The following is a 15,364-nucleotide window of genomic DNA, read 5'->3' as shown; positions in this document are numbered from 1 at the left end:
CCAAAGATGAGTCACTTGGCTCTCTGAAAGATCCACTTAAACTAAACATACGTGAGATTTGTAGCATTGCCTGTGAGTGTGGCCAACAATATACTGTACAAACACACTGCTCTAATTCAGAATGTTGAGAGAGCACATCAGGCATGTGCGACTGGGACACACAGGTAAATCAGTGATAGGAGAGTGGAGCATAGCATAGCATAGCATAGCATATCATCAAGGAAGACCGCACCTCTGATTTACAGAACACCAAGATGCTGTGCCTGACAACAGGCTTTTGGGTCAGCATCGTAAAGGAATCCATTGAGATAGAAATTCATGAGACTCTAGTCGAGAGGGGTGAAGGATACCAATGGAGTGCCACAGGCAAACCCTTGTTAGCAGCAATATGATACGAGCATGCCCAACACTGTTCATCTCACAGGATACAGCAAAATGCAGATGGATTTCCGCTACTCCTACTCCAGCAACCTCTCTTCCCTCTTTGTCTGCTGGCCATACAGTACAGTACCCAGCCACACACAGCCAGATGGAGAGGGCTACACCACTAGCATAAATATTACGGCATCTGCAATACCTTGACACTAGCTATGGACAAAATGTGAGGAAAAAGAAGTTTCTCAGACCTTTGCCATACAACCTGGACGATTCACCAGCAAGTAAAATAACCAGTCGTGGGATAAGTTATTTAATATTTCTGTCTAAAATCTTTACAATAAAGATGATTTATGAACACTCCTTTTTAATAGCATAAATACAGTTTTTTTTCCTTTTGTTATGTTAAAAAGTGTTATGCACACTTACACACAGTAATTTCATAAGTGGCTAAATTCAGACTCATGAAGTGGAACAAAGAATTCTCAGGAGGATATTTGGACTGTGAAGAATGATGGTCAATATAGAAGACAAGCAAATCAGGAACTGCATGCCCGCATAGGGAGAAGCTCAGATACCACTAGGAAAATAAGGGGCATGTTTTTCAGACACACCTTTATAATGGACTGTGGGAGGTTGACACGTCAGTTAATGCAGTTTCTTGTGAATAAGAGAACTAAACTAAGCTGGATCCTAAGGGTATAAAGCGATCTGTAAGAAAATGGAATACAGGATATGAAAATTTATTGCAGGTGACTATCAAATTGAAGATTCAAGCTTTCACATATTTCTAGGACAGAAGTAGACTCTGGGAAAAATCATCATGGGAAGAAGCGTGAAAATGGTTGCAAAGCATGAAAGTGAAAGAGTATTGTATAATAGAAAAGGCCAGAAGAAAAAAAAAAAAAAAAAAACCTACAGCTCACAGGGTCCTTGGCTAGGTTTTGGAAATTTTGTTTTGACTTGGTTTTGGAAATTTTGTATGGACATTTCATAATTTCCTTTAGCTTTGGCAATATTTTTGGATGGACACCTTCAGTCCACTTTTTGCTTGCCATGGCTGCATCTGTGTTGAAATTTCAGGGCAGTCAATTTCCGTTTGGGATGTCGGACGCAAGTTTTCTTATGTCCAACATGCTTAAACCGAACATTGCCTCCTCAAATGTAAGAATATGCTTCTGCAAATTATTTTCAACCTCAGTGGGAAACATTTTACTGAAATCAAAATTTTTTTATATCCCAGTTTGCATTTACGATATTATTTTCAACATAGCTCTTAATTGTTGGCTTAGGAACAATATATATGTGTGTGCCCATTAATTCGATCCATAATGCCTAGTTAGATATGTGGTTACAGCTAAATGCAGTTATCTGAGTTACAGATTCCATATCACCTGTAATAAAAAATGATTACTTATTACTGACTATAAGTAACACATTAGAAAATTCTCCATACTGTTTCTAAACTTTATGTAGCACTAGTAACACTTAACTCTCTTTTTAAAGCTCACTAGAAGAGCAGGTTTCTCAAATTGCACTGGTACAATATTGGAAACTTAGTGGCACATTACAGACCATGTCACCTTTTTTTTTTTTTTTACTCTTTATCAATTTCCAATGAACATACCACAATGAATAGATTCATGACTTTCTGAAAATTAAGTTTATTTCATGTATATTCACCCATAAATAAAGCATTGTTGCCATTTGCTGTACAACAGTAATTCTCTTCACAAAGTTGGATGAAAACTACAACAAAATCAGTACTGTCTTCATCTCATCTGTTCCTCAAACACAGAGCTCTCAGCTGATGATGCAGCTCCAAGAAGCACATAGACCATGCTGAGGTTGCTAAATTTTGGTTAGTACAGGAGTGACAAATTTTACAGCAGTGGCACAAATTAGAGCTGGTACAATACAGGCACCTATCTCCCCACGTTTTAGTAGCAATTTTGTTCTTATATTTATGTTATTGTTTTATAGAGTAAAGTTCACTGAAGTGCCAAAGAAACTGGTATATGCATGCATATTCAAATACAGACATATGTAAACAGACAGAATATGGTGTGCAATCAGCAATGCCTATATAAGACAACACACGTCTGGTGCAGTTGTTAGATCGGTTACTGCTTCTACAATGGCAGGTTACCAAAATTTAAGTGAGTTTGAACATTGTGTCATAGTTGGCGCACAATCGATGCATCTCCGAGGTAGCAATGAAGTGGGGATCTTCCTGTATGACCATTTCATGAGTGTACCTTGAATATCAGGAATCCGGTAAAACATCAAATCTCCAACATTGCTGCAGCTGGAAAAAGATCCTACAAGAACAGGACCAACGACAACTGAAGAGAATCATTCAATGTGACAGAAGGCAACCCTTCTGCAAATTGCTGCAGATTTCAGTGCTGGGCCATCAAAAAGTGTTAGCATGAACCATCCAATGAAACATCGTCGATATGGGCTTTCGAAACAGAAGGCCTACTCGTGTACCCTCGATGACTGCACTACAGAGAGCTTTATGCCTCACCTGGGTCTGTCAACACTGACGTTGGACTGTTGATGACTGGAAACATGTTGCCTGGTTGGATGCATCTTATTTCAAATTGTATCGAGTGGATGAATGTGCTCAGGTATGGAGGCAACCTCACGAATCTGTGGACCCTGCTTGTCAGCAGGGGAGTGTTCGAGCTGGTGGAGGCTCTGTAATGGTGTGAGGCATGTGCATTTGGAGTGGTATGGGACTCCTGATACGTCTAGATACGACTGTCATTTGACACATACATTAACATCCTGCCTGATCACCTGCATCCATTCATGCTCATTGTGCCCTCTGATGGACTTGGACAATTCCAGCAGGACAATGCGACACCCTACACAACCAGAATTGCTACAGAGTGGCTCCAGGAACACACTTCTAAGTTTAAACACTTTCACTGGCCACCAAATTCCCCAGGCATGAATACTATCGAACATATGTGGGGTGCCTTACAACGTGCTGTTCAGAAGAGATCCCCACCCCATTGTACACTTACAGATTTATGGATTCATGGTGTCATTTCCCTCCAGCACTACTTCAGACATTAGTCGAGTCCATGCCACATCATGTTGCAGCACTTCTGCGTGCTCACAGGGACCCTACGTGCTATTAGTCAGGTGTACCAGTTTCTTTAGCTCTTTGGTGTATGTTTATTGTATTAACGATAAATTTATAAATTATTTATCAAATATGCAACATGTATAACACACATTTCATGAATAATGAACAGTGTCAGTCCCATTACATTACACATTCTTGTAGTAAATATTACCTCATAAAAAATTCTCCGGTATGGTATCAATATCCCTTAGTTGTAACATAATACCTCTTACTTTCATGCATGTGGCAGATAAAGTTCCTCATATTTCATTGTGGATCCTCTGTTACATGTAAAAGAAAAATTGATAGATATCCAAGTTTATCCCTTCTAGCATATTAATAAATGTACCGTGGCTAGTTCTGTGCAAGCAGAAATAATATTTGTAAAAAAAAAAAAATATTGAACAAGCAGGACATCATCTACCTACAGCTAAAGGTGGCACAATTGTACTCATGAGGCATCTGTTGTTTTTCCAACTTCGTTGTTGAAAACTGTGGATTGATCAGATGGTCATATTGAAGTGGAAGATTTCTTTCCTAAGTAGATTTCAAAAATTTAAGCATTCTGTGGCATATATAAATATTTGTGGCGAGTTGTACATAAAGGTAAAAGTGTTAACATGCAAAATGTGTTATATGACTCTGAACACAACACAAGAAATAACGTCATTTGGTTACTTATGACTGTAATTATTTGCCAAATACATTGTGAATGAATATCCTGATCTCTGTTCATACACAAGAATAATGTCTAAAGAAGTTTCCAGATTTTAGTCAGTCTGAAGTAAAAAAGAATGTGGATTAGTAATTAAATGCCTAATAAATAAAATGAAATAGTGAATTAGAACGAATTGTAACTGTGATTGCTACAATAAAATGCATTGGTAAAAGTAGTTGTGGAGCTAGTCCCAACAGACATTGCTAGATGAGTACAATAGCCAGCAATTTATCAAACTGAATTTATGTGTGTACTTGATAAATGATGCAAGTCTAAAGAAACTCAACACATTTGTTGTATTTGTCAATCTAGATAAAGTGATTGGCACTATAAAGTGGTACTAGATGTTTGAGAACTTCAGAAAAGTTGGGTAAGATGGGTAAAATAAAACATACACAGTGACTAAGAAGCAGCAAAAGAAATGAAAACCTAAACAGAAATGCTTGGATTGAGAATGGCATTGGCAGGCAGAAAGTTCATCTCTACTATTTAGCCTTTTTATCAAAGCAACGTTGAAGGAAATGGAAGAGTCAGGAGTGGGATCAAAATCAGAGTGAAAGGCTGTTGATGATAAGATTCACTGAGGACAGTTCTATCCTCTGTGAAAGTAAGAATGACAGGACCCACTGAATGGAATGTACAATTTACTGAGCAAAGAATATGGATTGAAAGTAAACCAAAGAAAGAAGAAAGTGTTGTGGAGCAACAGAAATGAGATTACTGATGAACATAGCACCATATTTTGTGACCATGTGGTAGACAAAGTGAATGAATTTCACTACTTCTGAAGCAAAATAACACAAAATGCATGAAGCAAGGAAGGTAAAAAAATTAACTCTGATAAAGGGGGCATTCCTCACCAAAAGAAACTACTAGTTCAAACATTGGCCTTAATTTGAAGAAGAAACTTCTGAGATTATGCATCTGGAGTTCAGTATTATGTTGAAGTGAATTGTGGATTGTGGAAGATGAGAAAAGGAGAGAAACAAAGTGTTTGAAATGTGTTGCTATACAAGGATGCTGAACATTTAGTGAACTGCTAAGAAATGTCAAAATTCTCATCAGGGGTGTTGAGGAAAGGAATGAATGACAAGCACTTCCTGGAAGAAGTGATAGAATTGTGGCAAATATTTTAAGAGATCAAGGAATAACTTCCATTACACTGGTGGGAACTATGTATGGCAAAAGTTGTAGAGGAAGGTAGAGATTAGAATACATACAACAAATAACTGAAAAGGTTGGATGTAGATGCTATGAAGAAATTGACACAGTAGAGGAAATTGTTGGAGACTTCATCAAACCCATTAGAAGACTCCTGGCAAAAAAAGTGTTGCATTTTGGATTTAATTTCATTATGATTTATAAATTGTAGAGCACAGCAATCAGTCATCCTGTTTTGCAGGTTTTATTTGGCAAATGAATGCCAAATAAAATATGCACAAAAGGACAATTGTTTGCTGTGCTCTGTAATTTATAAATCAAATAACAGTTGCTGAGTGCACCCATGTTCCTAATGGAAGGTAACGTGATTCATTGTAATTAATCACCATCATCTATCCAAGATTAGGCATGAAGCATGTTCCAGTTTTGTGAAGCACTCCACTGCTTGCACGATCAATCCACATGACTTTTCCCACAGGAAATGTATTTCTTTTAATCTTAGGCAACCTTCTTTCCATTGCCATTGTACATATTCAGACCAGGCTGGCTAATCAGATGAGACATCATGTGACATTGTTGGATTCATATTTATTCATTTCAATATGTTGTCATTTGGGACTAATATGAGAGATGAAATCCTTTGATGTTCCATAGAAATCTCATTTCAGCTGCCTGAACACTGATTATTGTTTATTATTATAGGTGCCCTTCATCATTTTTTCAGGAGCTCAAACATGAAGTAGAATCGACAAGTAGTGGCAGTGAACCCAAAAGGTATTGTACTATTGTATGTTTCTCTTCTTTTTCGTTTTGTGTATGGGTTGTTTTGGAGCTTCACCTGTTAAGTGGGGTGGCAGAAAATAAGACTAGACACACAATGCCATTGACTGGTGTATATAATGGTCACACACTTGATCGCCTGGCACAGTCACTTCCTATTCCAACAACATCATGTGTTCCTGTAATTAATTTGTATCTACAGGGATGGGGAACACACACACTTCAAAATTACACATGTGAACCTTTGGTAAGTTCTCCATGAAGATTTTGAGGAAATGGTGTTGAACTCAGAATGTTTTAAGCCTGTCATCGTTTGCAGGTATTTGCACTTTCGTAGAATGTCCTCATGGTGAGAAACTTTCCATGAATTCCATTTAATTACACCAATTGTATTCCCAATACAATTGTGTGCAGGGCACGTATGATTGCTGGTAAGGGCCATCTAAAGGAAAAACTTGGACTTCTCAAAAAAGTTATTGAAGAAAATGAGTCTCAATTATTTCTTTGCCACACTTGTTGGCTCTGTGTAGGATGACTTGATTCTACAGAAGGCAGGCATTTAAAAGATTCTTTGCCAGTGTGGTTTGTTGAATATCAGACATACTTTACTTATGTAAACTCTATACCTGCTTGCTACAGCCTTATAATTCTGCCACGGTCAAATGCTATACGGGCAAGTTACAGACTGGGCTGTGAGAACATTTAAATTTCAACATCTGTTTCATCATTCTTTGATTCGTGTCACAGGAAAGCTAAAGAAATACATTTGATGAATGATTCATATCAGTTGTGATGATGGTTTTAAGCTTGAGAAAGTGTGGGCCCTTGGCACTAGCAGTATTTAACTATCATTGACAACAGTATTGTTCCCCTGTTGACCAGAATTGTGAAACAACATTCTTTGCAGTGAGGTCATGGTAGCTTGTTTCCCTGCCATCCACTTGCTGTTTCTTCCACAAGATTTACTATGTACTCATACACACTTCACTTGCCCTACTGATATATAAGGTAGATGAGAGCGGTTTGCCGTCAGTCTTTCAGGCTCATTCTCCAGATGGTTGAATGGTTTACTGCAAAATATTAGCACTGTATAAAGTTATAGCTGAAGTTTCAAAATTGTATGGATGTCGGGTGAAATTGTTCATCTATCGAGACAAGATAAATCTCTATACTCATTTGTAAGTTAACTTTAATTGATACTGTGTTTGGATAATTTGTAACCACAAATCATCTTGCCTGTGGATACAGCTTTGCAAAATATATATGTGCATTTTGTTCTGACATGTATAATTGTGTGGCAATAACTTCGTGTTTATGAGGGGGAGCTTGATTCTTGCACCACAGGTGAATATAGTCTCTGCAACATGATAATGAACAGAATGTTCAGCTGCTCATAAAATATTGTCACTTACAATATAGTTTTTCTTACCTTGATATTCACACGAAAGCATAAAATCCACAAGTGCTTGTATTGCCCCACAACTGAACTGATGCACATTATTGTTAATCTCCTTGATGTAGCACATGTGCTCAAAAGTTGTAATATTTTATTATTATTATTATTATTATTATTATTATTATTATTATCCTTTTCTCAGACGTTATTTCTGGTTAAAAATGGAAAGTGACACGGACCTTGATCAAGCGTGACTTCCTTTTAACTGTACGGTATATGTTACATTGCATTTAGGAACTTTCGAGTAATTGAACATGTATCAATAATTACAGATTTCTGTAGTTGTATATGTAAGTTTGGATGTAGCTGTATTGCGTTGATGTACTGTTGGATATTGCGTGGTATGACTCCTGTAGTTGAAAGTATAATTGGTATAATGTCAACTTTATCCTGATGCCACATATACTTGACTTCCTCAGCCAGTTGGATGTATTTTTCAATTTTTTCACCTGTTTTCTTCTGTATATTTGCTGTATTGGGTATGGATATTTCGATTAGTTGTGTTAATTTCTTCTTTTTATTGGTGAGTATGATGTCAGGTTTGTTATGTGGTGTTGTTTTATCTGTTATAATGGTTCTGTAGCAGTATAATTTGTATTCATCATTCTCCAGTACATTTTGTGGTGCATACTTGTATGTGTGAACGTGTTGTTTTATTAGTTTATGTTGTATGGCAAGTTGTTGATGTATTATTTTTGCTACATTGTCGTGTCTTCTGGGGTATTCTGTATTTGCTAGTATTGTACATCCGCTTGTGATGTGATCTACTGTTTCTATTTGTTGTTTGCAAAGTCTGCATTTATCTGTTGTGGTATTGGGATCTTTAATAATATGCTTGCTGTAATATCTGGTGTTTATTGTTTGATCCTGTATTGCACTCATGAATCCTTCCGTCTCACTGTATATATTGCCTTTTCTTAGCCACGTGTTGGATGCGTTTTGATCGATGTGTGGCTGTGTTAGATGATATGGGTGCTTGCCATGTAGTGTTTTCTTTTTCCAATTTACTTTCTTTGTATCTGTTGATGTTATGTGATCTAAAGGGTTGTAGAAGTGGTTATGAAATTGCAGTGGTGTAGCAGATGTATTTATATGAGTGATTGGTTTGTGTATTTTGCTAGTTTCTGCTCGTTCTGTAAAGAATTTTCTTAAATTGTCTACCTGTCCATAATGTAGGTTTTTTCTGCCGATAAATCCCCTTCCTCCTTCCTTTCTGCTTAATGTGAATCTTTCTGTTGCTGAGTGTATGTGATGTATTCTATATTTGTGGCATTGTGATTGTGTAAGTGTATTGAGTGCTTCTAGGTCTGTGTTACTCCAGTTCAGTACGCCAAATGAGTGGGTCAATATTGGTATAGCATAAGTATTTATAGCTTTTGTCTTGTTTCTTGCTGTCAATTCTGTTTTCAATATTTTTGTTAGTCTTTGTCTATATTTTTCTTTTAGTTCTTCTTTAATATTTGTATTATCTATTCCTATTTTTTATCTGTATCCTAGATATTTATAGGCATCTGTTTTTTCCATCGCTTCTATGCAGTCGCTGTGGTTATCCAATATGTAATCTTCTTGTTTAGTGTGTTTTCTCTTGACTATGCTACTTTTCTTACATTTGTCTGTTCCAGAAGCCATTTTTATATCATTGCTGAATACTTCTGTTATCTTTAGTAATTGGTTGAGTTGTTGATTTGTTGCTGCCAGTAGTTTTAGATCATCCATGTATAGCAAATGTGTGATTTTGTGTAGGTATGTTCCAGTAATATTATATCCGTAATTTGTATTATTTAGCATGTTGGATAGTGGGTTCAGAGCAAGGCAGAACCAGAAAGGACTTAATGAGTCTACTTGGTATATTCCACGCTTAATCTGTATTGGCTGTGATGTAATATTATTTGAATTTGTTTGGATATTAAGTGTGGTTTTCCAATTTTTTATTACTATGTTTAGGAACTGTATTAATTTAGGATCTACTTTGTATATTTCCAATATCTGTAGTAACCATGAGTGGGGTACACTATCAAAAGCTTTGTGGTAATCAATGTATGCGTAGTGCAGCGACCTTTGTTTAGTTTTAGCTCGATATGTCACCTCTGCATCTATTATCAGTTGCTCTTTACATCCTCGTGCTCCTTTGCAGCAGTCTTTTTGTTCTTCATTTATAATTTTGTTCTGTGTTGTATGTGTCATTAATTTCTGTGTAATGACTGAAGATAATATTTTGTATATTGTTGGTAGGCATGTTATGGGGCGATATTTTGCTGGGTTTGCTGTGTCTGCTTGATCTTTAGGTTTCAGATAAGTTATTCCTTGTGTAAGTGTATCAGGGACTGTGTATGGGTCTGCAATGTAATTGTTAAATAATTTAGTTAGATGTGAATGTGTTGAGGTGAACTTCTTTAGCCAGAAAATTGTTATTTTATCTTTTCCAGGGGCTTTCCAATTGTGTGTAGAATTAATTGCTCGGGTGACTTCATGTTGCAAAATTATCACTTCAGGCATTTGTGGTATCATCTTGTATGTGTCTGTTTCTGCTTGTATCCACCGTGCATGTCTGTTATGTTGTACCAGGTTTGACAATATGTTTCTCCAGAAGTGTTCCATGTCTGTTATGTTGGGTGGATTGTCTATTTTAATGTGTGTGTTATCTATTGTCTGGTAAAATTTCTTTTGGTTTGTGTTGAATGTTTGGTTTTGTTTCCTTCTATTTTCACCTTTTTTGTATCTTCTAAGTCGTTTGGCCAATGCTTGTAATTTCTGCTTCTTTTCATCTAATTGCTCTATCGCTTCTTGTTGTGAGATTTTACCTAACCTTTTTCATTTTTTGTCTGATAATTCATTTCTTATAAATTGTGTTAGCTGTCGGATGTCTTTTTCTCAGTTTTTCTATTCTGATCTGTAGCCTGTGTTGCCATGCTGGTTTTGTGGGTTTCTTCTGTGTGTTGGTTGGTTCTGATCTCTGCCTAGTGTGTATATTTAGTGTAGTGAGTGCTCCTACATAAACCAGTAGTTGTAACTCTTCCATAGTTGTATTTTCATTTATTTTTTGTGTATGATTGTGTTGATAGTTGTTATTGTTGTTTCAACTTGTGGGTTATTTGGTGGTCTATGCAAGAATGGTCTAATGTCTGTATTTGTGTCTTTGTATTCTATATATGTCACTGGAAATTTTTCTTCTATACCTAACCTGTGTGTCATTTCATGTTCTATTTGTGCTTGTTGTGGTGGCTGTCTTAAGATTTCGGTTTCCTCTGATTGTTTAATTGATGCATGTTGTTCTTTCTTTGTTTGCTCTGGGATGTTTGAGTCCATTACTGTATTTTCTTCTTCTTCTGATTGCACATTATTTTGTTCCAGTATTTGTTGTACTTGTTGTTTGATGTTTTTTAATTTTGACTGGGGTATCCTGTTATTTTTTATTATTACACGAATCTGATCAGCTAGTCGTTGTTCTGTTAAAAATTTTAATTCTGGGTATCTGGTAATAAATGTTGTGTATACTTGTGATCTGTATCCAGTTGTGTTGGTTCCTAAGTTTGTTGCTTGGTAATAACATAACATGAGGTGTCGGTTAACTTCATCTGACCATCTCATCCTCTGTCTTTGTTTTCCATCTAGAGTGGTTGCAGGAAGCATATCCTGCAAAACACCTCTATTTGGATTTAAATCATTTTTTGTGCGGCTAGCAGTGTCGTTACTATTGTGGACGGGCATAGGGTTCAAGCGTCTTCCCCGACCATGACAGCGCTTGTCCGAGGCTTCATTAGTTCTGTCCTGAACGAACTAATCACACTAAAAGGGGGTTAGCCCTATTAGTGGTTTGTTCTTTTATTATTATTATTATTATTATTATTTATTTATTTACCCTCATATTCCAGATGGAGCACTTGTATTTGACAGCTCTTTATAATAACTCTCAGCATGACTGGAGCATTTGGAAGGGACTTACTGTTCAAGGCCACACCTGTGAAATCTCTAGCTTTTCTTCCACTTGTTGCCAGTATTTCTTTAGACCTGGGACCAGAGGAGAACAACTAGTAATTGCAGGAGGCTGGAATTTAGAAAGTAGCTTGCCAATGTGGTATGGCTTACATAGGCCAGACTGCACACTGTGGAAGAATGCTGTACTTGCCTTTCGCCACTAATAAAGTCTGCTATTGCTGAGCATTGTATCTCCACTGGTCTTTGAATAATGTATGATAAACACTAATTTTGGCCACAGCAACATCTTATGGGATCCCATTATTAAAAAAAAATCCATAGAAATGAACATGACAGAGAATCTGATGAGCTACGATAGTGAGTAATGCTCGAAAAATTCATGGAGCCCCATTATTTCCACGATTTTCTGTAAATAAAGATGGAAGAGTGTGCTGATGGCCAAAGGAAGCTGTAATTCTTAGGACAGCTGAATCCTGTAGTCCTGCCAGTACTGTGGTCAGTCTTGCCATTATGATCTTAGTGTGTGTAGAATACACGCATACTGCCTTCTAATAAATTGCAGAGTGGGGTAAGCCTCCATCAGACAATGGTGGCTCACATGAGATGGCTCGCAGGTGTCCAGTTGAATTGTCATGGATTCTAGTGAAAGATGACCTGCTGTGATCCTGAAATTTCTTCAAATACTTGCTACCCTTTAACTGTGACAATTACGTTAATGCTTTCAGAGTGAGCACCACATCAGTATGAGCAGCAGGCAGCTTATTGCTATAAATCCACATTCTCTCAATAAGAACTTTTTCAAATTTCAAAAAAATTAGATATGTACAGCCCTCGTATACAAAATAGGTAGTGGGGTTGAGTGATCTCACGGTATAGTGGCTGATGACAGAAATGGATGTGTGTTTCAAATTGAGTAGGATATACACAGTGGTTCACATAAACAACTTAAACGCAGTAAGTAAGAAACCTCCTGTGCAGCCCAGTACAAGGAACATATACTCATGCCTGCCAGCTCTCCCAGTGTGGGTGGAAGACTCCAGACTCTCCACTTTTTCTCCTGCCTCCTGATTATTCCATTATTTCTCCCAATTTTTACTAATTGTTGTCAAACCCAGGGTATTTGTTTTGAAAACCAGCCAAAGATCAAAGTTCAATTCATTTGCTCATTAGTTGGTTTTAATTGATCACACATGTCAAAGTTTGTAGAAATCAGGAAATCACACACAACCTGTATATTGATACCTGACCGCAACAGTCTGCCCTCCTCCTTAAAGTTGCTTACATGAATGGATTTTCCCATTTGTGGTCTGTATTGTCTCTAAATGATGTCCCATTCGTATTTGCTCCACTTAGAGAGGGGGTTCCAGGAGGAATGGTCAGTAATCACAGAAAGTACCAATTGTGTGAAGCCAAAGCAATTAGTAACTTGGGCTCTAAAATGAACAACTTAGGAGCTGTGAGCACATGTTCATCTTTGCTACTGTGAATCACCTCTTCTACTTAACAAGTGCCCTTAGCTCTTAAGATATACATTTTAGAGCCATTGTGTAGTAGACAATTTTTCTCATGTTTTGGTCCATTCTACCTTCTCCCAAAATATGCAAGCAGAGATCTCACAGCAGAAGAGATTTCTTTCATTGTATGTGTTCATAGCTTTTAAGGTATACATTTTAAATTTAAAGCCCCTGTTTACTAGGCTTTCTTGCTTTGAGTGACTGTTCCTGTCATACCGCTAAATGTTGACCATTCCTTCTTGGACACCCTTACCAGGCTGCAGTCAATGTTGTGATTCACAGTGGTCACAATGTTTTTGTTCATCAGCGTATAAGAACAATAAATGAGGTTAAAATTTATAAGCAAAAGTACCTAGAAATGAAAATGGAACAAGCTTATAGTAAGTGTGAAACGAAATGCGTTACATGTAAGATCTATAAATCATGAGATATAAGCACCATCTGGAAATCAGTTTTTCAAATGCAGCAACCATTACTTGAAATGATGCCTGCTGAAAGAAACATGGGCCTGCAGTTGGCTATCCACACATTGTACTACTCTGAGTGGTGGGATGTTCATTCATAATGACAAGTAGAAAGATGAGGGGGTTTGGAGCTTTAGTGGCGACCCTACCATGTAGATATGAATACATTCGCCACCCATCCATTAGTTGACACCTCTCCCTTGTGGAAACCTGGCCATAAGAGAAGTGTCCTATCAGTTCTAGGTTGTGGAAACCTAGGGTGTAATCACAAACTTTTGCTGACTAACCCATGTTTGCCTCTGCAAACAAAAGTTACACACACAAGAGAAGAGTGAAAAAAAACATGACATTTGAAGTGAAGTATTTGCCAATAACAAAAAGTGACATAAGTTTATGTTGCATGACATATGGCATGTTACGTAGGTAAGTGGTGCATCAGCTGTATGAAGGAGAAACCAATTAAAGTAAGTACATTTTTTATGTGGACTGGCAGTCTGTCACATAACAGTAGTCTGTTAAAATCATTCTCTTATCAGAGAGAAGACAATAAATGAGTGCTAACTTAAGTCTAAGCGTATGTTCGCGTGTGCATGTGTGCACAGATGCGCACGCTTAATATAGTTGTCACTGTCTCTCACTTCCCATTTTCCATTGCTCCTTATCAATCCAGCCTCCATATTGCAGATCTCTGTTTTGCATTTCTTTGTCTCGATTCTGGTTCCATATTCTTGGTGTTCTATATCTTTTTCTTCTTGTAGGAAATATCCACCGCCTTACTTGTTTTGTCCATCTTGTATCACCCACCCTTTCAAGATGCCTATACTAAACTGTCTGTTTCAGTTGTGTCTATTATAGTCTTTTCAGCTTATATTATCCTCCATATTTCTTCATTTCTTATATGATCCAATCTTGATATTCCATTACTTAACTTCCAGTAATCCATTTCCATTGCAAGCATTCTTTGTGTATCTCTCTTATTAATTACCCAGGTTTCTGACCCATATGTTGCAGTACTTTTTGCAGTTTGTTTTTGGTTGTTACTTTTTTTATTTCATAAGGCAGAATTTAACTGTCAGATTGCTTCTTGCATTGTTCAACTTTATGTTTTATTTCTTCTCTGCTTCTTCCACTACTAGGTAACATTCCTCCAAGATATTTAAAGCTTTACTCCCTTTTTCTTGGCCAATGCCAGTTTCTGAATCCATTGTCGCATTCTCTCCTAGTGCAAGATATTGAGTTTTGGTAAGATTTATTGTAAGATCCCATTGCTCATACTGTTCTGAGTTTCCGGAATATATATTCCATATCTTCTTCATCTGTTGCAATGATCTCTTGGTCACCCACAAAAAGTAATCTATACAACATTTGTTCTAATTGGACTTCCCATGTCTCAATATTTATATTTCCATTTTTGTAAAACTTCCTGTAAATAGGTTTTGAGCAGAGTAGCAACTAAAGTACATCCTTGTCATAGGCACACAACTGGTGCATGCTGTGTAAAACTTTTTCACAACTAATACATAAATAGATACTCTTCTCCAACATACTCTCCCATAACTTACTTAGTAGGACCATGTCATAAACATTATGTAGATCCACAAATATCAAATGGATATTCTTATTTCTAGCCTTTCCATTCCGTATTAAAGTTTGTAAAGTAAATATTCTGTCTGTACAGGAGCATCCAGTTTGAACACCATTTTATTCTTCCATTTCTTCTATTTGTTCTCCTATCCACTTCCATAAAACTCTGGCTACTGAAGGCATCACACTAATCCCTCTGTAATTTTTGCATTCCCTCTGGTCATCTTTTTTTATATG

At 37.0% G+C, this 15,364-nt stretch overlaps 1 protein-coding gene across 1 annotated transcript in view; it reads left to right on the top strand.

The window, feature by feature from the left end:
- Positions 1 to 15,364, top strand: part of LOC124717290 (zinc finger protein 771-like) — a 199,979-nt gene that overhangs the window by 143,369 nt on the left and 41,246 nt on the right. The window contains exon 6 of the mRNA XM_047244103.1: positions 6,118 to 6,167. Coding sequence (XP_047100059.1) covers positions 6,118 to 6,167 — 50 coding nt within the window. The remainder of the gene's footprint in view (positions 1 to 6,117; positions 6,168 to 15,364) is intronic.

The sequence above is a fragment of the Schistocerca piceifrons genome, chromosome 9 (genome assembly GCF_021461385.2).
Source record: "Schistocerca piceifrons isolate TAMUIC-IGC-003096 chromosome 9, iqSchPice1.1, whole genome shotgun sequence".
Taxonomy (NCBI): Eukaryota; Metazoa; Arthropoda; class Insecta; order Orthoptera; family Acrididae; genus Schistocerca; species Schistocerca piceifrons.
Note: the sequence above shows the minus strand (reverse complement) of the source record. Positions and strands in the feature narration are given on the sequence as shown.